Genomic DNA, 25,110 nt, shown 5'->3' on the forward strand with positions numbered 1-25,110 from the left:
GATTTAGAATTAAAAATATTCTTTTAAGAGCCTATAGAATACAATAGTATTATGCATAACTTGTTCGGTGTAACAACTATTACGTAAATATATGAAAGTATTTTACGTTCCTCTGGCGTTGCGGATGTCCATGGGCGTCGGATCAAATAATATTAGGCGATTCGTTGCTCGTTTGCCCCCATATCCTATAAAATAAAATAAAAGTATTTATTCAATCTTAACAAAATATAATCTTTAAACTAATCCTTATAAAGTTTACATCCTCGAACCTCAACGTGTGAGAGTTTAATGATTAAGTTTGCCATATGCGTTCCTGTTATGTTGTGGCGTGTGGTTTCAAACATTACACCCGTACTCGGCTTATCGTTAATTTATAGCTTTAGCATTAAATCATGCAACCATTTACTTCCTATACTACAAATATTAATGTTTATGTTTATGTGTCATACATTTAACTGATTTTAAATAAGGAATATAAATAAAAACCAGTAAAGTATAGTTTGAGTAACATTTTGTAACCAAACTGAGATAGAAGTTAAATTTGGTAATGGTCGCGAAATCGTTATGGATGTCTAATTCCATCCAATCACAGTCCTGCCAAACTAATAGAATTGATTTCTGACCAATCACAAAGTAAGAATGATACCAGTAATTATGTTCGTATGTAGTACACTTCCTACAATTTTATGGCTATGTGATAACTCCTGTGAGGTTGTTTAAAGTGGGCAAACATGTCGCGACATCAGGGCCCCGGTATGCAGCAAGCAAACAGCGCGCTGCACCACCTGTGTAACTTCATCACCAACGTATTTGAAGAAAGCCTTTTATATTACATGCGGACGCCATCTTTTTCTATAAATACTGTTGAATCTTTGGTCGCCAACGAAGAAATGAAACTTGATTTTGTTCACTTCTGCATGTCTGTGAGATAGCTAATATTTAACTATTTTTTCTTGCTATAAAGTGAAAATAATTTGATATAAAACTTTTCAATTGTTATATATAGTCATTTTTTTATTATAAATTAGCTGTCGGCCGCGACTCTGTCCGCGTTGAATTAAAAAAAAGTTATTAAGTAGCCTGTGTGTTCTATGTTCTACATCTATGCCAAATTTCAGCGACATCTATGCGGCCCTACCTTCAAACAAACATTCATCCATCCACAAATTTAAATACTCGCATTTATAGTATTATTGTAAATCGTGTAATAATAGAGGCAATAAGTAAATCAATCTATTTATGTGTATTTTGCAGTTAGGCAATGTTGTTGTGATGACAATATTATTGCATATATCAAGTAAAATTGTGGTCAAATAACTAATAATATTATATTAATGTTATATGAAACTCTGTTTACATTTTCCTTAAATACGGTAGTTGTGTGCTCCGGAACGAGGGCACAATTTGTTGACTCAAGTGCCGCGTACTGTTATTTACTTTGACAGCTCTTTAAATTCAAACTCATTTATCGATTCTATTTGAATTACGAACAACTAGCTTTTACGACCGACTTCACTTGCATTAAAAAGAAAAATAATTTTATTAGATTTAATTTAAAAATAAAAAATGTATTAGCGACAATTTAAAAGATAAAGAGCGGTTTATAGCTTGAAAATAGGTCGAAACGTAGGTGAATAATGTTGGCTAGACGATTTTAAAAGCGTTAAGATTACGTGGAGCGATGTTTACAAACATTCGTTTCGGTTCAATCGCATACCGAAGTGTAATAAAACCGGGCGTATAGTGAATAAGTCTAATATCGCATGGAAAACCTCGCGGTTATTGTAGGCGGGTTTTATTGTCGCAGTTTCTATTGTGTTGTGGAGTGCGATTAACTTTGTTTATAGCTAAATGAGCGATACAATGGTCATCGACCTGGTCCTGAAATAGACTTCGTCATGCGTACAGATTACGTTGTGATAGTCGGCTAATTGCGAGATCCTTTTGTTGGATAAGTCGATTTCATTAGCGGTAATTATGCCTCGAAATGAATTATCTATGTTGGCAACGGCCTCTTGTGCTTATCTCCTTCCTACACTTTATAGTACTTTACAATAATATACTCTAGAGAAACCAAACTCGGTACAATGATCGTCTCTTGTGGACTAGGAAAATCTTTCTAGGTTTGGTTACGGTATAAGATAAATTAAAGAGCATTTATAAGAGGAAACTTATATAGTAAAAGGAATTGGCATACCTTGACCTTACTTGAACCAATCCACTTAATTATTATAAAACAATCTATGAGTGGAAAAGAGTAGAGAACAAAGAAATAAGGTTTAGAATCTTCTATTAAAGCTTCGAGCACCGATATTCTGTAGTTGCCCATTTTTACAACAATTGTAACTGTTGTAATGTTTAATATTAAGCTAGTTTTTTTACGAAAATAAAAACTGATCTCTAAATCTAAATGTTACTTATTTTAGTAACAAATACACACAAAAGGCGATGGAATATAGAAAATTTCAACACACAAAATGATCATTTTATAATCTGTAAATCAGTCTGTGTGCCATTCTTATTCATAAGTTTTACGAAATCGAGGCTATCTGTGTCCAGCCTTCATCCGCGATTACTAAACAGATACGAATATCCAACGACGTATCGGAAACAATGACCGATTATCTCTTTTACCGCATATTATTAGATTTGCTAAAATTATGAAAATTATCGTTGATATAATCTATAGAATGTAAATAACCACTGTTAAAAACAATTGTTTTTGTACACATGAACGAGAGAGATATGAACATTTTTGTAAGACAAGTGTTACGACAATGGAGATTCGTAGTAAGATAGATTTTTTTTTGTTAATTAGTAAGTACTAGGTTTATTCAGGAACAGAGTCACAATATTATCAAGGAATATTCAGGAATTTAATTGTTTTATTATTAGGTTGGATTGTGATGAAATCTAAACATGCAAATTATTTTTGCGGTTTAATTAATATAATTTATTTTTGTTTTAAAATTTAATAAAATAACCAATACTAATAATATAAAAATATTATAAATAAAAATTACAGATGAATTGATAACCTCCTTTTTGAAGTCGGCTAATAAATATCTGCGAAAGAACGCTTTGAATCGTTTCAAAGGAGACATTGTGGCGTCGGGCAATAAGTACTTACTCGTATAATGATATTGTATATGTACTCATTTTCTCCTCCGTCTCCGTTTGCGCGGAATTAAAATAAGCATTATTAGTAGCCTATGTTATCATCCAGACTATGTTCTATATGTATGCCAAATTTCAGTACGATCCATTCAGCCATCCTTCAAACAAACATCCATCCATCCATCTAAACATTCGCATTTATAATATTAGTAATATTAATAGTCCGACGTTTAACACTATTGAGTGAAATATAAGTACCTTTTTTTGTAAACTTTTATAGCAACCTTAAAACTTTTTCGCATAAGTTTTGTTGCTCGTTTTCAGAAAGTGCAACCTTGTACGGTCAAAGTACTACACAGATGAGTCCATCAATATTGTGCGCAGATAAAATCTAAAATAAGTAACGAAATCCCCACACGTTTATCAAACGGACATCGTATAAAGTGTCGGGTTAATGGTGGTTATATTTTAAAACTTTATGACTAGGTTATCTTGTGTGCGATGCTAAAATTTATACCCCATGAACTTCCTGGTGTAAGCAACATATGATAACAATGTTTCAATTTTAACTTCTTCATTGAATAATAACCGTGATTTTCATTTAAAATATATTGTCGTCCCGCTCATTCTCTTTAGTAAAACTGAAATAACTATATGATTTGTACGTTGTTTATTAAGCATTTTGGTAACAAATATACCTTGGACTGTAATCAAGTAAAATATTGATAAAATTATGTGGATTACTAGCTGACGACCGCAACTCCGTCCGCACTAGATTAAAGAAAGATAGTAACTGATTCCCAGACTTATTGAATATGCATGTAAAATTTATTAAGATCGGTGGAGTATGGTAACTAACGTTGTGACACGAGAAATTCATATATTTTGCTAATCTTACTAATATTTTAAATGCAACAATATAGATGGATGGATGGATGAATGAATAGATGGATATTTTTATGAAGAAAGGCTGAACGGATCTGGATGAAATTCGGCATAGTCTACATCTATGCCGAATTTCATCCAGATCCGTAGTCTAGAAGAACACATAGGCTATTAAATAAGCTCTTTTATTAAACCCACACGAATAGAGTCGCGGGCGACAGCTAAGACAAAAAAATTTAGTAATTAACAAAATCACAGCATTATAATCATATATTTACTCCGTAACTTTCAAGCTTGAATGTATATGTTTATGCGTAAGTCATTTGCGAAGGCGGGTGTGTGACCGATAGCGGGGTCATTGCCCTCTTTTATCAGGCGAGCAATGCGTATGCACCGATCTCGTTTTCACGCATTTCAGTATAAGGTGAGGGTTTAATTGTATGAACGCTTGCTATGAGTACGTGACAGAAATAGCGTGTGCTGTTTACTTATCTGTGTAGCTGGCTGTCGTGTCATTGTTCACAATATTCATCTTTTGCGCACAATTTATTCTCAGTTGCATACGAGTTACTGGTTGTGATTATTAAAATTCGATTTCAATTTTTCTTTTCGAATGTAATATGCTTGCTTAGATCATACTTTGAAATTTTATATCAAAAAGGCGGCAAATTTCGTTGCTGCTGTGGATTCTAACATTGCTACAAAGTTTCTCGTATCTATGCATAATGTTGTATAGAGGAAAGATTTCTTTGTTTGTTTGCATTGAATAGGCTCCAAAACTATTGAACTAATTTGAAAAAAAACTTATACTACAGACTGTTAGATTTTCTTTAATCCGCACGGCTGTCGCGGTCGACTGATGGTATTTTAAAAAGATGACAGATCTATAAATATGTATAAATTTGGTATTCCTACATATTTGAAGTATCATTTTTAGACATCCACTGACGATTGATATATCAAATGAAAGAAACAGACCATCTAATACTTTAAATTCTGTTTTTGATTTAATTGATGTTTTATAAGCTTTTATTTTTATCTATGTCTTGCAGAATTCTAATGTCCACACTAAGATAATTATCAACGCCCTTGTGTTGGATGGATCACTCCGTATATCGTACACTTTGTACATTTTAAAATTAAACAACTAATGTAAAGTGCAAACAGTCGCGTATGACCACAGCGTTGCTAATGAAGAGCGAAGTGTCGTTAACCCGACCAACGTATTTGTCACTTACAGTGAATTTCCACTGACTAAATTGCTGTTTAAGAACATAATGTCATCTCAATTATTCTCCTTGATTAAACAGAGACAAACATATATAATGTTGGTGCTTTACCAGTGGAAATGATGGTTATTACTTTTATCTTTACATACCAGATAAATTGATTTTGTGTTTCGAATAATCTAAACAAAATAATGTCTTCATTTTCATTAAAGATTACGTCATGTAAGTATTTACATCAATACAACTTGTTTTTTTTTATCTTATAAGAAAAAAAACGTTAGTAATGTATGGGAGGGAAATATAAGTACCAAAGCAAAATAACGATAAATATGTATATACTATCTATAATGCGAAGATAGGACAAATTTGATAATGAAATTAATATTGATAATTGTACAAGTGGAGGTATATCTAAAAACATGACAGAATTATAAGCAAGGGTAATCTAAAATAATAACGAACTTTTAAAATAGTTTCAATTTTGTAATAGATTAATGAAGAATACCAAACATTTCGCCTAATTATAAGTACAAGCAATTATTTCTATAAGTGAAATGTTTTGTAAGCGATTAATTTTACAGGCGCATGTAAATCGCAGGATAAATACTGTGTCGTTTATGTAACTTGAAATGTACGAACATGGTTAGCTTATCTTAGGTAAGAGAAAAAAAACAACGTTATATTTTCATGGTACATAGTTCTCTATTAATAACCTTAGTTCCAAAAAAATATATTGATTTTAGTAAAAACCCTTTCAAGTAGAAACACGCAACTGATTTTTTTTACATGACTTTTTCCACATATTACTCACATTCACTACGAGTGTTTTTGCATAAGTTACTAATGTTGCCAATGAACTGAGGTTTACATAAATACTTAATTTTTAACAGACAACCTTGAAGATTGTTGAACTTTGTTTATTTTCTTCGCAATAATTAAAAAAGTGGGCGTGATCACCTGGTCACGAATACTTTTACAATATTATAATTTTATTAAATTAAAAATAGAATAATTTAGTATTCGTGAAAAAGGTGACAATCGAGGTTATTGTTTTGAATTAAAACGTTTTGGTTTCTACTGTATTATTTATTTCTTTAACATTTTTTTTTCGTCAACTTTTTTTTGAAAATAAAACGTCTGTAGAGATGAATAGATTTCATTTAAGGAATCGTGACCTCTTTTGTAACCTTTTTAACCAGGGAACAGAAAAAATAACTCATAAAAGTAATTTAAAAAAAAATATAGATTTTTCCCTTAAATTTTCCGATTTGAATAATAATAATACTGTGTCGTAAATATTTAGTAATGTAACCGATGAAAATCTGTTACAGTGGATTATAAAATTTCGTCACATCGGTAGTAAGAACAGGACGTCATTATAAGTATATCTGGAGTGGTCGACTGACTGTTTGATCAAGTGTTGGCTTATCAACACAGAGCTAGCAGTGTTCGTATCAACGGGCCCTTGTGATCCCCCTGACAACCCCACCGGATGTGGCTCGTATTCAAATTATACAAGGCGCGAATCACGATCAATGCTTTAATTTATAATACCGCAAAGACCTTTTATCTCATTTACCAAACTGAAAGCTCGCACTTTATACCAGCTTCATTAATAGGAATTCAAATATTGATATGACATTTTATTCAAGTTTTAGATTGTTAGAGGTAGGTTATTGTTTAAGGTACCTTCCTACAATTTTTTGCACGAGCCACAGTCGCAAGTTTACAACGGAATGTAATTTTTTCAGAATTTTGACATAAACGGTAGGTTTCAATTACATTTTTGAAAATAAATTAAATGAAACACAAATTTTTCTTGTTTAAAGTTAATAAGATTACCTAAAAATATTTATTCTATTGCACGTACATGATAAAGTGGAAAACAGCGCCATCTAGTACAATGCAATTAAACCAGTTGCGAGAAATTTAATAGGGATGCAACCTTGGATAAGCCCATTTAAAATTACTTTTGATTTTACCTTATTTAGATTAGATTTTATAAAAAATCTTTAAATATTGTTTTTTCAGACTATTCTACTAGAATTAAAAGGAATCAATGTTCACATACAACCATTATACTAACTGCACGTCACTAGACTACATTTTTTTAAATGACGTTTCCCTTTCCCGCCACTCAGCTTTGTTCGTGAAATTATAATGAAAAAGTTGTATCATTTCTTTTTTATAAAATAAGATTTCCTCGTTCTAGATTAAATATTATGAAACCGTTAAAACGGAGCGTTATCGATACGAAAGTTATTAAAACAGTCGAGTTGACGACGACCGCCAGATCTAAATAATTTTATCATTTGAAGGTCAGGACTCCACATTTGTATTTTAATCAGTTCAGTCGGCTTGGCCTCACACCCACCTGATAGCCGCTAATGTTCTCTTACTCGTAGAATTATAAAAAATATATAATTATGGCTTCGACAATGTTGAAAGTATTTAGAAACGAAGTAAGTTTTAGTGATTATTGTGCGACATTATAATAAATTTAACGATTTAGTGTACTTTTGAACATGTACTTAATAAATTCGAGCTGTTTTACCTAAACCGGTTACAATATGTGTATGTACTTTGGAAACTGCGTTTCTCGTGACAAACAACCGAGGACTTGATATATCATTCAAGTAATTTGTTATTTCAACCGTTTACATTATTCATTGTGGACCGGTGGATTGTTGATGCGTAGTTGAATATTTGCTTCATCTAGTTTCGTCATTTTTCATCAATAATTTACATAAACCATTTGCAATAATCCTTCACTCACATTTGAGACACTAGTGCAGAGATATTATTACATTTTCCTCCTCTTTAGTTAATTTTCAAGTAAATACATAGTTAACAAAATGATACATGTTATGCAGCTGTTTGCATAGGTATTTTTTGTAAAATATTCCCTAATCATGTCTAATATCTTTAAATTATTTAAATGGTGCAATATATGTCTAAACTATATTTTCAGTCTCGCTTAATTCTCAATAGAAGTTACAGCAGCTCTGCTCCCAGCACAAAATTGTTCATCGATGGACAGTTTGTTGAATCCAAGACTAACAATTGGATTGAACTTACAAACCCCGCAACTAATGAAGTTATAGGCAGGTAAGACTTAAACTGTACCAAAAAAATGTTACTTCTTCATTAACACCATATTCATAATTGAAAAATTGATAGAATACTTTCTGTACAGTGGCCTATATTGGTGGTGTACCCACAACCCTAAAAATAATCACTTTTACTTTTACAATGTTATCAAAGTTTTGATTTAAAATAAACCATTGCTTGTCTCCTGTTACATTTAATGAACTTTAAAATTGCATGACAGGTACCCAGTACATATTTAAACCAATTCATAACCACCTAATTGTTCCTCCTTCTTGTTAAACCATTTATTCTATTATAAATTTGCTTTGGAAGTTCAATATCACCAGCAACCCTCACTGTACCTCATATGTACATAGTGACAATGATAATAAAATTCTTGAATATTTTATTTATAATTATCTCTATCCAAAGCTCTAATTGTTTAGAAGAAACTGTTTAGATTGCCTTGAAATTGATATTATCTCATTTTAAATGGTCCTATGAATGTTATCAGCTTATCTTTTTTATTGTAACTACTATAAACATCTGATGACTTAGCAAATACAGGCCTCCATATGTAATTTGATGAATAAATTACATTAACAAATTGTAAATAATATAGTTTATCAGTATATTTTATTAAAATTATTACTTTGTTATAACAATTGTCATGTTTTAAGATACATTGAAATTATGGCAAGAACAAAGTCAGAAAAGAAATAATCAAACTGTCCTAGTGGTGGCCCATTTCAATTTGTGTGCTTCAAAATCTATTTTTTTATACCTTTTACTTACTTTTTATCATTGCATTTAACTATATCAAATTTCATGTTTATCTGTTTGCACATTATGTTTTTTCCAGAGTCCCAGAAACAACAAAGGAAGAATTAAACACAGCATTAGAGGCAGCTAAGAAGGCATACAAACCATGGAGCCAAAGCACTGTCATGACACGCCAGCAACTTATGTTCAAGTTAGTTTGATATTATTTATTTCATTTATATACTATATTTCTTCCGCTACTCCATCTGTGCGGGCTTAAAAAAAATTAATAAGTAGCCAATGTGTTCTTCCAGACTATGTTCTACATCTACAGATGGTACACCTAGTTTTATCAAGATCCAATGAACCATTCAAGAGATAGCTTCTAACATCCATCCATCTATCCATCTAAACTTTTGCATTTATAATATTATTAAGATGTTTAATATTCTTACATTGTAGGAAAACAGTGTGATGCAATCTGCACATTTCTATGTGGATATTCAAAGTTGTATGTAATGTCAACCTAGTCACAGTAGGTGTAGTTTACTATGGGCTAAAGGCTAGCAGCCCATAACTTAGAGTAGGCTTGAACCCCAATTGACATGGTTGAGTTAACAAAAGGCGCTTCAATAATAATAGATTTTTCATAGGTTTGCAAGATTACTCAGAGAGAATCAAAGCAAATTAGCAGCAAAGATCACAGAAGAGCAGGGCAAGACAACAGCTGATGCCGAAGGAGATGTTCTTAGGGGCATTCGTAAGTGATTATAACAAATCAAATCATACCTTGAAAAGACTTACATCTCTTGAGGGATCTTATATAAGATGTAACCCTTTTAATCACATTGTTTCAAATTAAATAGAATGGTGATATTTTTGGAAACATGTATCTATTCCATTGTGAATTCAGGTTCACCAATAATTAGCTGCCTCCTGTGATTAAAAAAAAACTTTGTTACTAACCTATGTGTTCTTCCAAACTGTGTTCTACATCAAGTCAAATTTCAGCAATATCCATGCAATCAATCTGGAGATATCTTCAAACCAACATCCATCCATATCCATGAATCTTTAGATCCATGGATGTTTGTTTGAATCTCTGGAACAGCTGAACGGATCTTGATGAAATATGGCTTACATATAAATCATAGTTTGGAATATCACATAGGCTACTAATTTTGTTTTTTTTTAATTCCGCGCGGACGGAGTCACAGGCTACCGCTAGTCATAATGTTACTATAAAGTACCAATTACTTGTTTAGCTATTTAAATTTAAAAGTCCAAAGTAACTATAGGTGAAAAATGTAAATTGTCATTATGTATGTGCATCTATTATCTATTTGTTATATTGTAATTTAACGAAATTTACTATATTCTATTGGCAATGCATGACATAATTCTTATCAAGTTTTTTTTGGCAAAACAGTGATTACAGAAGTGTTGATATCACTATCTATAAGGATTGATTATATTATGAAATATATTATTTGTAAGTCAATAATATTTAAATAATATTGTATGTATTAAACTACAATAATAAAATGATTTTGGTTAAAATTATGTACTTAGAAAAAACACAAAACAATTGTGTTTAATTTTGAAAATAAGGTAATTTAAAAACACGCTGTACACAAGGGAATTAAGTTATAAAAAATATCAATTCAATATCTCTATATAAAAAATGTAAAAGTTTTAATTTTCTAATAGTTAACAGTTAACATACACTTTATGTATGTCTTAATCCTATTAACATAATTTGAATACAAAGTACATTATGTAAATAATAAGAATGACATTTCTATTTCAATGAATAAACACTATTACTTAATAAAATTATTTTATGCGATGATTGTGTTGTTGAATGTACTTTAAGTTTCAATCATTAAATTTTTTACTGCATGCTTTCTTAAAAGATTTAAAGACAGTGATCTACAGGGTGTTCGATGTACACAATGGCACAAAAATATGCATATTGACCCAACGTTAAATATAAATCTGATTTATCCTACTATGAATTTCAACTATCATAATGTTATATTGCTATCCCTCTTTTATATTATGACACAAAAGAGATAAAAATATGTTGTTGTATGTTTCGGTAATGGATCGGCGATTAATTTGTTGCAGAATTGGTGGAGCACTGCTGCAGCATCACATCGCTGCAGCTGGGCGACTGCATACAGAACATCGCTAAAGACATGGACACACACAGCTACAAGGTGCCTCTGGGTGTTGTTGGCGGTGAGTGACTTTCGTTTATCAACTAGCTGTCGCCCGCGACTTCGTCCGCTTGGAAAAAAAATATTTAGTAGCCTATGTGTTCTATAAGGCTAAATTCTCCATCTATGCCAAATTTCAGCGAGATCTATGCTACTGTTTTGGAGATACCTTCATCAGATACATCCAGTATTAGTAAGATAAATATTAACAAAAAAAATATAAATAACATTGTGTTAGGTGTTGCTGCATTCAACTTCCCGGTGATGATCCCCCTGTGGATGTTCCCTCCGGCGCTGGTGACAGGTAACACGTGCCTGGTGAAGCCCTCCGAGCAGGACCCCGGCGCAACCCTCATGATGATGGAACTCCTGCAGGAGGCTGGCGCTCCTCCCGGCGTTGTTAATGTATGTTGCTCAATACATATAACACGGCTTATGTGTATATTGTAGTTATATATATATAAAATTAATAAGGTCCATGCTTAAAATTATGACCAAGTACCAAATATGGCTTTTGCATGCATTTTAGGTTTCAAAATTAAAAGTATGTAGTTTGAAAAAAATGTTTTTTATGAAAAAAGCATTATAATCTATCTTATGTGAAATATGATTTGCAGGTCATCCACGGTACCCACGACCCGGTGAACTTCATCTGTGACCACCCTGACATCAAAGCTGTTTCCTTTGTGGGTGGAGATGGAGCTGGTAAACACATCTACACCAGAGCCTCCGCTGCTGGTAAGTCATTTTAATAGTTACCTATTTAACAATATTATTCTTTTTTCACATTTCGTACATATGAAGTTCGCATTTGTTCCTAGTAATCTCTCAAATGGCTGGACTGATTTTTACTGGGATTTAACGAGATGTTAGCTGATGAATGCTGTGTGCTGGCTATATTTTTTTCCAAAATTTGACGAAAAATGTCTAATAAAATAAACTCATGTATTTTAGGTAAACGTGTGCAGAGTAACATGGGCGCTAAGAACCACGGCGTGATCATGCCCGACGCCAACAAGGAGCATACACTGAACCAGCTCGCCGGCGCAGCGTTTGGTGCGGCCGGACAGCGCTGCATGGCGCTCAGCACTGCTGTCTTTGTTGGTATGTCTTTATCTATACTACCTTTGAACAATAACACACACACGTAACCCAGAAGGATAGCCAGAGACCTCGACCTCTACCTTCATTTTTGATTAATGATATAATGACGTTTATAGGTGTAACACCGTATAGGAACATTGTCGTTTTGTCTGTTTTTTTTTTCAAAACTCCAAAATTTTTGTTGTTAATTAAACATAGATGGCGCTAAAAAGTTTCAGATGATTTGAAATATTTTTATTACAAGTAACTTACATTTCAGTAATTTGGACTTTTTTAGAAGTATTGATGATTCAAAGATTGTTAATTTAATGTTTTTTTTAATCAGGTGAAGCTAAAGAATGGATTCCCGACCTGGTGAACCGCGCGCAAGCACTAAAGGTGAACGCGGGCCACGTGCCCGGCACTGACGTCGGACCAGTCATCTCCGCTAAGGCTAAGGAACGAATCATTAGACTCGTCGATTCAGGTATGAAAAAAAAGTTACTAAACAACCTGATTATTTTCATTTACCACAACTATGATTCAGGGAAAAATAAGAATGGAATCACAGTCACTATACATCTGACAAATATGTTGCGAGAAGTGTAACTTTATTTAAGACTATCCAAAGGATTTTAAAAAGTACTCCGACATTAGATCATAATTATCATAACAATTCATCACAACAAATCATTAATTTTTACAGGAGTCAAAGATGGCGCCAAACTGGTACTTGACGGTCGAGGTATCAAAGTATCGGGTTTCGAAAAGGGCAACTTTGTCGGACCTACTATCCTTACTGATGTCAAACCAAACATGGAATGTTATAAAGAAGAGATATTTGGCCCCGTTTTAATCTGTTTGTTTGTTGATACTTTGGATGAGGCCATACAAATGATTAATTCCAATCCTTACGGTAATGGTACAGCTATATTTACCACCAACGGTGCTGCTGCAAGGAAATTCTCTGCCGAAATCGATGTGGGACAAGTCGGTGTGAATGTACCGATTCCTGTACCACTTTCTATGTTCTCCTTTACCGGTACTAGAGGCAGTTTCCTTGGTACGAACCACTTCTGTGGTAAACAAGGTCTCGATTTTTACACAGAGTTGAAGACTGTGGTTTCCTTCTGGAGACAAAGTGATGTGTCTCATACAAAAGCAGCTGTTTCAATGCCAACACAACAGTAAACTAAGATTACAATGAAAATATAAATAAATATGTCTCTTCTGATTCTCGTGTGTTTAAAATGTTTTAAAGGGGATCGAATTCATTGTTATTAAAAGTAAGCGTAAATATTTATAGCATTTATTTTTAAAATGTAAACGAAAACATTCTAATGTCTTCCATTATGTGATTCGTGTTTTGCATGTTATTGTTATTTATGTTTCAAAGTGTCATATTTTAATAAAAAAATATATTTTATTTTTATTGGTTTTTTCCTTAAAAAATTCGCCTTCGCGTTTGGCATATTTTACAGGTAGTCCAAACCTGCAAAGCCAATGCAAGAAAAAGAATAATATTTTTATCGTGCATTGACTTAAAAGTATATTTAGCGCGTGACTAAAAATAGAAGTTCGACTGGAATGGAGGGTTATGGGATTTTGAAAGGGTAAAGAGGATGTTATGGTGGAGGAGGTAGATGAAAAAAGTGGTATGAGATAGTACATGAAAAGTGACATTAGGCGTGGAGCTAGACCTGTGTGAATAAAATGCGGTTAACTGGTGGGAGACAGTGTAGGACAGGCGGCGTTAGCGATCTTTTGTATCATTCGGAGGTCAAGACCTATTAGTTGTTGCTCCAGCGCAGTATTTTCTTTTACCACCAATTGCGGTAAGTTTTACACCACATTTATAATGCCGAACTTAATTTGATTCCTCCAAAAATATAAATAAATGTATCTTACTTTGTTATAAAAAGTGATAGAATGTAAAAAATATTGTTTGTGAGATTTATATATTAATACTATAAATGATTTTTATTGTAATTAACGATTCAATAAAACGGAACAAGTGCTTGGGTGACAGTTTTCTAACCTTTCTATCTTGTCAGTGCTACCTGTCACTGTCATTTGTTTGGTAAACGATAACAAAATACCTTTGTAACCAGTTTAGTGAATAAAAATAAATAATGGCGCAGTCTATCAATGAATTTCGCGGCGATTCGTCACATCAATTTGTATACACGAAAGGAAACAATTTAACAATGTTTTATAAACAAACAATTGTTTGCAGCCTATGTAGATACATTCTATGATCAAATTCCATGACATCATAAACAACTCTAATGTGAACTTCCTGAGTCTCCTATTACTTCGCGGGGGACATCCATGAAGTAAACACGTCTCGCGATGCATAGCTTTAAATTACTGGCGATATTTTCGTTAATATTGACTGAGTGCAATAGTTTGACACCTCAGTGCAGAAATGAAAGGGGAGAACCAGTTGATTGGTAAGTCATTTTAACTTATTCATTGAATATCTCCTACACTTTTATTGAAGTAAACAAAGAAGTTGTATATATGACTCACTTAAGTTAGCAGCGCAATAAGATAATGCTCCAGCCCTTTAATTTATAACAAAGCTATTATTTATTCTTAAAGTTAACTTTATGATCTGAAATATTAGTTTTATATTTTAATACTAAATATCTAAAAGAGAGGGTAGTCATATAATTACCAGAAATACATAAAAAAAGGTATTGGTAAATTGTAAAAGTGTAACTCATAATGTTTCAAATACACCATAATTTTGAAAATGCGTTCTAATAGACAGGAAGTTTATAAATTTTAAATTTAAACTTTATGAAATTAAAATACAACCACAATACCCATGACACATACAGAGAAAAATAATTGTTTGTTAAAATGCATTTATAAATTTAAAAAATAATCTACAGGAAATTGTAATCAAGTTATTTGTGGAGTATTATAAATAATTTCATAATAATACTTTAGGTTTTATGTGTACAAGCTGCCTCGGGAGAAGAATCACTTGAACCCATTGGTGCGAAGAGGAGTAGCATATATGTACTTAACTCCATCTAAGTTAAGAGGAGGATGGATTATGTCAGATTTAGCTATAAGTGATTCCCGGTCTATGGTCGGGAAGACTTTAATGCCTTTGTACCAAGTAAGAGTAATTTTAAATAGTGTATTTTTAATTCTTACCTTTAGAGTCATTTAATTGCTTAATTGTAATAATCCCTTAGTGCACTAAGGATTGTCCTTAGTGATCATTATATGTATATAAGATTATATTATATTAAGAAGACTATTGTAAAAAGTAAATTAAATTTACAATAACAGTTTGTAGATTTAATCAATATTAATATGAATATTAATTATTAATTCTTCATGAAATGATTAACAAAACATCCTGTTTGTGCAACTGCTTATTTTTAGAACAAATTCATCATTTATTAATCACAAATAACTACTGCAAACTTTTAAATTCGATTCCATATGTTATAACATGAATTAATTTTTTAGTTCCTATTTCATACATCCACAATGTCATAAATAAAATATATAGCACAAGTTGAGAGCTACATAATGTCAATTAACATATTTATCCCGCTTAGCCCAACTTTTATTTCGGTACATTTCAGGATAGAAATATAATATCATTGGTGTACAATGATCAGCCTCCAGCCACAGAGCACCAGCCGGACATTCTACAGTCTGTTGCAGAGATGTATTCTAAAAGTAAAAGAGGTATGTATGTTATTTAACACATTCAATGCTATCAACTCATTTTCATGCTAATTAACAATGTTTTCATACATAGAAATCGTATGTTATTTTGGGTAAATGTGAGAAGTAGAGCCTCTATTTTGTTGAATAAGTAATAGATTTTTGGCCGATTTAACATAAATGTAATATTTTTGTGGGCATGTTCAATTGTTATTCCTCTAGTTGAACAGCTATAGATTATTTTAAAAACTTTTAACAAAACTCACATTCAAAGGCATGTTTTATTTAGTTGTTTGTAAAATTCATGATATCTTTCGAAGGTCAAATGAATCAAGCTGGTGTTAAAAAGTTCAAGAAATTCAAACTGGGTGATAAATACTATGATGATTACGATTTAGCTGAAATGTGTAAAATGCATTCAAAGTTCATGAAATCACGCGTCGAGAGCGGACACACTAAGGGGGTGATATTAGGGGATAAGTTTACAGCTCTCTGGTTGGTGCATTCAGTACCTAGGTTCCCGCCATTACCTGACAGTAAGTCGTTTAATATACTTATATTGTCTGCTTATATGTTCCTTTTGGTCGAATAAAAAACCTTATCCTAGCTATCTAAACTAGCAATCGACCGGGACTCCGTCTGCTCGGAATTAAAACTTTGTTGCCTATGTTGTCTTCTAAACTATGCTCTACATCTATGCCAAACTTCAAAGAGATCCATGCAGCCGTTATGGACCTTCTAACAAGCATCTATCCATCCATCCATCTAAACATTCGTTTTAATAATTTTAGTAAGATTCATCAATGTATCATAATTTGCAAATGAAATTTCAGTGTATAAAGTGCATAAAATATTGTCTATTGGAGGCGAAATACATTTTTAACTATGAGTTTAGAAAATCAGCACTCAATATTTCAGAACTTGGAGAAAATATTTTTCTTGTTAAAGTTCTATTATTTCCTTCCAGTTCATGGTCTGAACGTTTCTTCATATAACTATCCTACTACGGGTACGAAGTATGGACAATCATTTCTATGTGTTTCTGTTCAAACTTCAACACTAAATCAGATTGCGACCCAACTAAAATACAATGAACCCTTAATCGTGTATTATCATATGCCACCGGACTTCGATAGTGAACTTCCGAATTTAGTCGATGTGGTTCATAATAAGACGATTGACGCATCACCTTGGTAAGTAAAGCAAGAATTGTGTATATTATGGATATCAAAACATTAATTAATTAGCGGATATGTGTTTTGGAATTATAACTGAATTATATTAATATCGTATGTTTGTTATATTTCTCGATTCCTTGTTAGTTTCCCTTTTATTACTTGTTTTATAGAATGTTAGAAAGACATTTTACTGCTAAAAATATAAAACTATCTGACTAGTAAGACTATAAGAGAATTTGAACAAAATATTTTGTTTTTCTACTATAAATAGTAAATCTTTTTAAAAAGGCTTTGACACATTATTTTTTTATTGTGTATCCATAGACAATTAGAACTACACTTTGGAGATGTATACTGAAAAATTATATTTTCTCTTCTTGTTCACCCACCCTGATCCATAACCATAACCCTATCTTATCTTTTCCTGATAGAAAAATAATAGTAAGAAGAAAATTACAATTTACGTTTTAACCTTCCAGGTACCATATAGAAAGTTTCGAGACTCTAGTGGGTCGTAAATTCTTATCGTTTGCGAAGAGTGCGATGTTCAACGATGACCTGTACAGCGGGCTGGTGGCGGAAGTCCTGCAATCAGATCTTCTTGTCGAGTCCTGGACCAACGGACCTGGGACTCTGGACTCCGAATGCACAAGGAACTTTCAGTAAGTACACTAATGAAGTAAGATTCTAAGATATGTTTGAAGTCAATCATAGCACTGGGCTAGTGTAGTTGTATGATTAATTTAGTCTCGTTAGGTCATATATGTCGCCATTTTTGATTCGTGATATTTCCAAGAAATGAAAGGCTGTAAAGCAGAATTTTTGTATATTCAACTATTTCCGTGGGATGTGTTCATTTTTATATATTGTGTAGGGTACGTAACATCGAAAGACTGAAGTTCCCGATCGCGAAGATGTCGTTCACGTCACACAACGACCACTCCAAATGGGCGGTGGCTGTCGCTCACAAGATGCACAACAGCCAGGACACCAAGGTCGCCGACTACTGGGTCTGCGTCGGCGACATCAACAGAGCGGTAAGTGGCAACTTTCAGGTTCACTACGCCCTCCAGGCTGACTATCTTCTCCTTTCTATGACTCCCTTTTATAGAAAAAAAGTGACGAAAGATTAGGGTATATTTGTCATTTAACTAATTTAGTCTCTCCCTGTGCAAAATCAAAACCACCACCCCTAGATATTAGGAAAAGCTTTACTTAAAAAAGGTGGAAAATCAGATTTTGGTGTACGAGGCATCTCTCATCGGAGAATTCTTAAAAGATCATTAAAAAGGTGGTGTACTGAGTATAGCTTTATAGTGATGTGGTGGTTCCAGTTGCCCCAGGAGTCGCGGGGCGGGGGCACGGTGTGCACGTCGGGGCCAATCCTGTGGGGCAACTTCGCGCACCTCATCGAGTCCGTGCAGACGTGTAACTAGCAGCTAGTGCGAACTACCTAAGGACTAATCGTACCAACGTTTCTCACTAAGTCTCAGTGTAAATATCTATTGTGCCACTCTGTTAAGGCGAGGGTTTTACATTTTGTACCAATTTTATATTCCCAGGAGTTTTTATATTTTTTGCCTTATCGGGATATGTGAAACTTGTTATCAATTTAGAGTCAATTTTTAATAAAACTTTTTTTTTTGTAACTTTTATAAAAAAAACGTTTTAAAAACAGAATGATTTGTAACAACTTGGCCATTTCGTTATAAATAAAATGTATATTAAAGAATATGTCAATTGGTGATTTTCTATTTATAAGATAAATTGTGGAATTATAAAAAAAAAGTGTAGATTTTTTTTTGAGAAATTGATAACCTCGCCTTAAAAGTTTAATATTCTAGTATTAGTACAATACGTTACGAAATAGTTCGCACAGATACGTGCCATTGTGTATTTTCCCCTTAAATGTATTTCTTAATTAAAACTTACCTTTTCCTTGTATGTGTAAAATTTGTAAACTTATTTTATATATATTTTTTAGTTTATTTATTTATGTACTTGTAATATAAGGAATGTTTTTGAAAGAGCGATGTATTTTTTTAACAGTTTTGTTTCAAATGTCACTCATACAAAATACAATTTGAGATTTGAATTTTGTATTTGATTTCTAATATATCAGTTTCAGTTAATGCTCATTGTTACTGCCTGTTCGTGTGTAAATTAACACGTTTACAGTGTGTTTCCATTGCCGAAACATCTGAACAACTATCTCTGTTTATTTGATAAGGAGAATGACAATGTTTTACGCAGGAGTTTTCCACATACTATGTTTTATGTAAGCATAGTATAAATTCATAAGATTTTATGCAACATCGTAAAAAAAGCTATAAAAATAGCTAGTAGCCATGTTGTCATTGACTATATCGGTAGCTTACTTCGCATGTTCTCAAGTTTTTTGTATTTTTTTGACGTTTTGCACCATCGTAAATGGACATTCCGTACCATTGGACCGTGTTAGAGGTTGGAATTATTTGAATCTTCATTGCAGAGATAACGAGAATAGACCAGTTGGATGGTAAGAATTGTTACAATTTTCGGGCTTAAATTGACATCTTTTTTTAACTTTTTATATTCAAAGATAGCATGATTTTAAGTATGATCGTTTCTATGTAATAAAAAAAAACATATTTCGTGAACATAGTTTATTTAAAAAATTGCCAGTTTATCTGTAAGTTCGCGATAATCACCTGAAAAGTCTCGGTTGATTTTGACGGGACTTTTACTGGAAGGTAGCTCACGTATGCCAGAGTAACTTAGGTCACAGCTAGTAAATTAAAAAGCATTGGCATGAAAAAACATTAGGCAAGATTTTAGTTAATAATTATAGGATATCTAAAAATGATTTTCTCATTTAACACTTTCAATGGAACCGATTTGTCCCAACGATGTCTTTGTTATTGTACCAAATTATTCAAAAATTATAGTGATATTAAACGTGTTAAAATCGTGTAAAACTTTGTAGTATATTTTGTACACAGGTGGTACATTTACAAGCCTCCTAGTGACATTGCGCCATACTTAGAGTTAGGACGTAACTTCACTTACATTACTTCAAGAAACGCCGGCAGATGGCAACCTTCTAGTAAATATATAACTGCCAATTCTATGTTGCAACATACGTTATCACCTATTTATAGGGTAAGGATTTTATTTACTATAATTTTAGTTTACTATAACCTGTGTAATTTTGATTCTAAACTGCAAATAATATGCCAGTACTTAGTTCATTTGTTTGCTTTAATTCATAAACTTTATTAACAAAAGATGAATGCTTTAGCTCACTGGCGCCAGTTAATTTTTACAGTATGCCAGTTGTGTGCCAACACAAAATTTTATTCTTCGCTAGTACGTATTTACCTAAGGTATTTGTCACACTTCCATAGTAAAAAAAACGTTAATATTAGTTATTTTACCGTCAAAAATAATTGATGTACACAAATCTATGGGCGCCTTGTTTTTGAGATGACTTTTCAGCCGACGTATACGGATTACTTAGCGGTGGCGGTGTATGAACCGCGCTCGACATCTCAGGCCCGCGGGGTGCTGCTGGCTGACGAGGTCGGCGGTGTATGGATAGGGCATACCGTGCCCGGCTTGATAGATATGCGCGGTCAGAGTTACACTATACCGTTATACTGCTAATAATAATGAAAAAATAGTTATAATACTCTAGGAAAATGACACTTAATTCATCACAATCAGTACACCAATTTGGGCTAGAAAAAGACACAATAGAGCTGATAAGTAGGGAACAAAAGTACTTGAGCCTAGCTTGTATAAATCTTTCCAAATATCTTGTCAGAGCTAACTTCACGCGAGTCTGCGCAGCGCGCCGATGACCTTCGGTCTCCACGATAGTTTAAAATTCTAAAACCGTGTTCATGCAAACTTTAAACAAACATGCAATTTTACTATAGATGATCGTCCAACATTCCCGGATAGTGAGAGAGCAAATGGACATCTATTAATGTGTCTGTCTATCGATCTATTAGCAATCAATGCGATCGCTTCAGCACTACAAGTCGCTGCACCAACGTTCACTTATGTCAAAGTACCAAACAGAATGAGAGAATTATTGCCCACATGGGATTTTGAAAATAATACGAACTCAAATGAGTAAGTAATTTAGATGATAATAGGACAAGAACTATGAAAACTATTTTATTAGGTTTTCTAATAGTAAAAATCTCGTAAATTCATAGCAAATATATTAAAAGTTCCAAGTTCCTTAGTTAAAACGTGTATACGACATTAAAATGATGATTATTTTCTAGAAAACACACGAAAAAAGTAAATTTTTTGACAAACTCTGAATTTTTGACCGTGGAAATGTTAGCGGGACCTCCTGATAATGAAGGTTCATTGTACGAGGAGTTCGCAGCTTCCAAGCAGTTAGTGTTGGACGTGTATAGTCCCACGGACGGAGAATACCTATCTTCTGTGTGCGCAAAAAACTTTAGGTTAGTATACATCAGCTGGCAGCTAATATGTAGTATTAAACATAATTATATAACTTAAATTGCAGCGTACGTAACATAGAGACAATCTCACTAAAGATGAGAGAATCAGTTCAATACGTGAGCTATTTGAATGACCGCACAAGGTTTGCGGTCAGCACCGCCGCTTCCTGGCAGAAGATGAAGTCATCACCTCCACAGTATTGGACCTGCGTTAGTAATCTGGATAAAGAGGATACAATAGGAAAAGGCGGTCTTATCACCTGTGTCGATAATTATCCTATTTGGTTGACGTTTGATAATTTTAAAGTTAAAGAACCAGAATGTTATTGAAATTGTCAACTAGCAGAACCAGTTGGCACGCGTGGCAGAAGAGTTCTCTTGGTCCACACGTGCCAAGCTAAATACATTTCAACTAATTATAATTTGAAAATTACCATTTGTTACCTGGATGTTATCCTCTACTGAAAAAAGGACAAATAAAATGTTATAAAGTTTCTTTATAATTAAATAAATATATATAAGAAACATCGTTTTTACACATTATTTGATGCATTCAAATCGCTGGAAATTAGAAGAACAGAGATAATAATCTCCTCAATAACCTTTCAATAGAAAAGAAATTTATTCTATAAAAGGAAAAACAACAATTTTTAAAGATATATTTTAATGTACAACAAAAAAATTATTTACATACAATTGTGACATCTTTAATGTAAACCCACAATCAGCCAACTACAATTTCCTTTAATCTCTACTTTAGTCATGGTTCCATCGAGTCGTTAGTTAAAATCAGGGCTTAACATACAACGTAAGTAACCAATATCAAACCATTTATCATAAAATTGGCACAAAGCCTCTGCTTCTGCCTCTATTTGCTGTCATCTACAAAAAAACAGCAAATATTTTCTCGTTGTTAAATGACAAAATGTCCATCATTCTTAAAAAGATCGTATAGAAAGGTACTATCAAATTTGTTAAAATCTCATTAAAGCAATTTCTATCATTTAAATACTTTTTAATGTTTAAATTAGTAATTTGTTAGTACCTTTTGTTATTTGGCACAATACCTCCACTGCCCCGTGCCTTCGTCTTACAAGGATACAGTGGGTCGAAAATATATAGAATATTAAGCATTAAAATGAATATAGATTATATAAAATAATAATAAAATGAGTATACGAATTCAGGTTTGCTGAAAAAATTGTTTTTACGCAACGCCTGGATTTAAATATTAGCAAAATATCATAATATGTATTTCTTTGGAAACTGTACCTACTTCATTTAATTTGTAATACTAATTACGGTTAATTCATATTAACTAATTGTCTGATATATTGTTTGGATTACATAATTTAGTGCGTATTGTGTTATTGAATGTGTTCAACATATCTAATAAATAAGGTATGTTTTTGTTTACAAGAATAAAGGGTTCGTCAATAATGAGTAAGAAGGGCGCAGCTCCGAATTTTTTCTTTCCTATGATTTATTTTTATTTTCACTATTTTTCATAGAACGACAAAATGTTAAAAAGTTCTTTTTTTCTGCGATTAAAAATCGTATATTTTTTATAATCATCATCATCAGTGTTTGTCTGTCCGCTGCTAGACTGGTGTACGCTACAAACTCATGAAATTATAGTTTCAGTCAGAATTCACTTTTACTTAAATTGGAGACCATTTAAAATTATTGTCATATAGTTATAAAAAAACTATAAAAACGAATGTTATATTATCCGAACTCCCATTCGAACATTAAACATTTGTAAACCTTTAGAATCAAACAACCGTGATTTAATACAAATCTTAAAAACTTCGTAGAAGTGAATTCGTAAAAAAAGCTACGCCCTACTGATGTGCTCAGTGTCCGACCCTCAAGGAGGGCATCCTTGTGAACCAGGAGTCGTGTTTGAGTTTCAAGTAGTATGAGTCCTTGGGTGCGGGTGTGGTGAGCGCGTCCTCCAGCAGGCGGAGCGCGGCGGCCGGCAGCACCTTGGCGCTGTACTCCGCCGCCTCGCCCGGCATCGTCACCGCACAGCTCGCACTCGCACTCGCACCGCTTATGTCGGAGCTCGGACTTTCGGGTCGGCTGAAATTCAAACGTGATACCAACTGAACGAACATTTTATCAATTAAAAAAGGATTTATGCTTCCGCCTATGTTCCTTTATGTGTGTCAGATTTTAGGCTATACTATTTATGAAAGTTAGCTTACCTTGCCGGCTGGCTGGGCGCGCTGAGCTGTGCGGGCGGAGCGTACACGTCGAGTGCGGAGAGGTCCGGCGCGTGCAGCAGCACGACGCGCACGCCGCGCGCCCGCAGCGCTCCCCGCAGTGCACGCGCCGCGCCCCACGTGCCCCAGCGCGCCGCCGCGCACACCGCGCCCGTCTCGCACGCCTCCAGCGCGCCCAGACTCTGCCCCGCCCCCAGCCCCAATCCCTGTGACACGCTCTCACACGCAGTGTCAGATGTCAGACCTATAATGTACAAACTTACAATTTGAACTTATGAATATGCACAAACAAAGCACCTATATTAGAGAACTTTTATAATACAATTGTAAAATGGTTATTATTATCTTCCTCGGTTACATACATTTGGAATTGATTAAATTTTAGGGATGTAATTAATTAATAAACAGACAAACCGATGTAAAAGAGTCGTCCGGCGTGCGGATGGTCTGCGGCGGCGGCGGCGAGGAGAGGCGCGAAGGAGCGCGCGACACGCAGCGCGCCCAGTACGTTACCTCGCAGTGCCGCCTCCCAGCGCGCCGCACCGCGCCCTCCACACCCCGCTGTGTTGATCACCGCCCACACTCCTGCACAATACATCAATATAATACTAACTTAATATACTTAATACAATCATCAACTGCGGGAATGTTCTAAAACATTAGAGAGTATAGTTGTGGTTGTGATTCTTTAATCTTTGATTTATGTCCTAGTTTTAAGTCAGTTGCCATCTATGGTCAATGTGGTCGTTTACTAGAAGCTAGGATGGTACTTACCATTTTTACACAATAGATGGCGTTAAGTTTAACAACTTTAACATGAATAATGTGAGTGAATAATGGTAATGGTCGCGGGTGACAGCTAGCAATGGTTATAAAAGAAACAAATAATCACTTAAAAGTTATAAACGAGAAATTGAAACCAAGTTTTGATAAAAATTTAAATTAAAAAAAATACTTGGATGGTATTTTTCATAATTACAATTGAGCACTGCTGGTGTAGTGGTATCATGCAAGATTCCCATTCTTGCGACCCGGGTTCGATTCCCGGGCAGTGCAAAATTTTGGCTGCTAGTTGTAAGAAATTACGCTTTCGGCAAGTTTGAAAGAAAATAATTGTAAAAGATTTTACAAGTTTTATCAAGTTTTTATTTATTTTC

General features: G+C 33.6%; 3 protein-coding genes and 1 non-coding gene across 4 annotated transcripts in view; 3 read left to right on the forward strand and 1 right to left on the reverse strand.

Moving 5' to 3' along the window:
- Positions 1-7,531: 7,531 nt before the first annotated feature.
- Positions 7,532-13,580, forward strand: LOC106121791 (probable methylmalonate-semialdehyde dehydrogenase [acylating], mitochondrial). The gene is made up of 10 exons (XM_013317602.1): positions 7,532-7,693; positions 8,203-8,339; positions 9,184-9,294; positions 9,737-9,843; positions 11,214-11,327; positions 11,544-11,710; positions 11,923-12,043; positions 12,260-12,409; positions 12,735-12,875; positions 13,095-13,580. The coding sequence occupies exons 1-10, from the start codon at positions 7,658-7,660 to the stop codon at positions 13,577-13,579; spliced, it is 1,569 nt and encodes a 522-aa protein (XP_013173056.1). The 5' UTR covers positions 7,532-7,657; the 3' UTR covers position 13,580.
- An 884-nt stretch (positions 13,581-14,464) lies between these two features.
- Positions 14,465-22,217, forward strand: DNaseII (deoxyribonuclease II). Its single transcript, XM_013317633.1, has 13 exons — positions 14,465-14,841; positions 15,347-15,521; positions 16,000-16,105; positions 16,405-16,620; positions 17,052-17,277; positions 17,742-17,924; positions 18,137-18,299; positions 18,597-18,688; positions 20,244-20,403; positions 20,740-20,875; positions 21,183-21,381; positions 21,540-21,725; positions 21,791-22,217. Exons 1-13 carry the CDS (start codon positions 14,741-14,743, stop codon positions 22,053-22,055), a joined length of 2,208 nt encoding a protein of 735 aa, XP_013173087.1. The 5' UTR covers positions 14,465-14,740; the 3' UTR covers positions 22,056-22,217.
- A 161-nt stretch (positions 22,218-22,378) lies between these two features.
- LOC106121718 (estradiol 17-beta-dehydrogenase 2) overlaps positions 22,379-25,110 on the reverse strand; it is a 43,797-nt gene continuing 41,065 nt past the window's right edge. The window contains exons 4-6 of the mRNA XM_013317504.1: positions 24,368-24,538; positions 23,936-24,197; positions 22,379-23,810 (exon numbers count right to left, since the gene is read on the reverse strand). Of these exons, the coding sequence (XP_013172958.1) occupies positions 23,582-23,810; positions 23,936-24,197; positions 24,368-24,538 (662 nt within the window). The 3' untranslated portion in view covers positions 22,379-23,581. The remainder of the gene's footprint in view (positions 23,811-23,935; positions 24,198-24,367; positions 24,539-25,110) is intronic.
- On the forward strand, positions 24,939-25,009 carry TRNAG-CCC (transfer RNA glycine (anticodon CCC)). The gene has a single exon. It is a non-coding gene; the product is annotated as a tRNA-Gly (tRNA).

Source organism: Papilio xuthus, unplaced genomic scaffold, assembly GCF_000836235.2.
Source record: "Papilio xuthus unplaced genomic scaffold, Pxut_1.1 DF826938.1, whole genome shotgun sequence".
Lineage (NCBI taxonomy): Eukaryota > Metazoa > Arthropoda > Insecta > Lepidoptera > Papilionidae > Papilio > Papilio xuthus.

Bases quoted from the DNA above. Each gene is read 5' to 3' on its own strand.
- DNaseII (XM_013317633.1), top strand. From the start codon at position 14,741: ATGCATAGCTTTAAATTACTGGCGATATTTTCGTTAATATTGACTGAG. The intron at 14,842-15,346 runs GTAAGTCATTTT...ATAATACTTTAG, and splicing joins AGGGGAGAACCAGTTGATTG to GTTTTATGTGTACAAGCTGC. The intron at 15,522-15,999 runs GTAAGAGTAATT...GGTACATTTCAG, and splicing joins CTTTAATGCCTTTGTACCAA to GATAGAAATATAATATCATT.
- LOC106121791 (XM_013317602.1), top strand. From the start codon at position 7,658: ATGGCTTCGACAATGTTGAAAGTATTTAGAAACGAA. The intron at 9,844-11,213 runs GTAAGTGATTAT...AATTTGTTGCAG, and splicing joins AGATGTTCTTAGGGGCATTC to AATTGGTGGAGCACTGCTGC. The intron at 12,410-12,734 runs GTATGTCTTTAT...TTTTTTAATCAG, and splicing joins CAGCACTGCTGTCTTTGTTG to GTGAAGCTAAAGAATGGATT.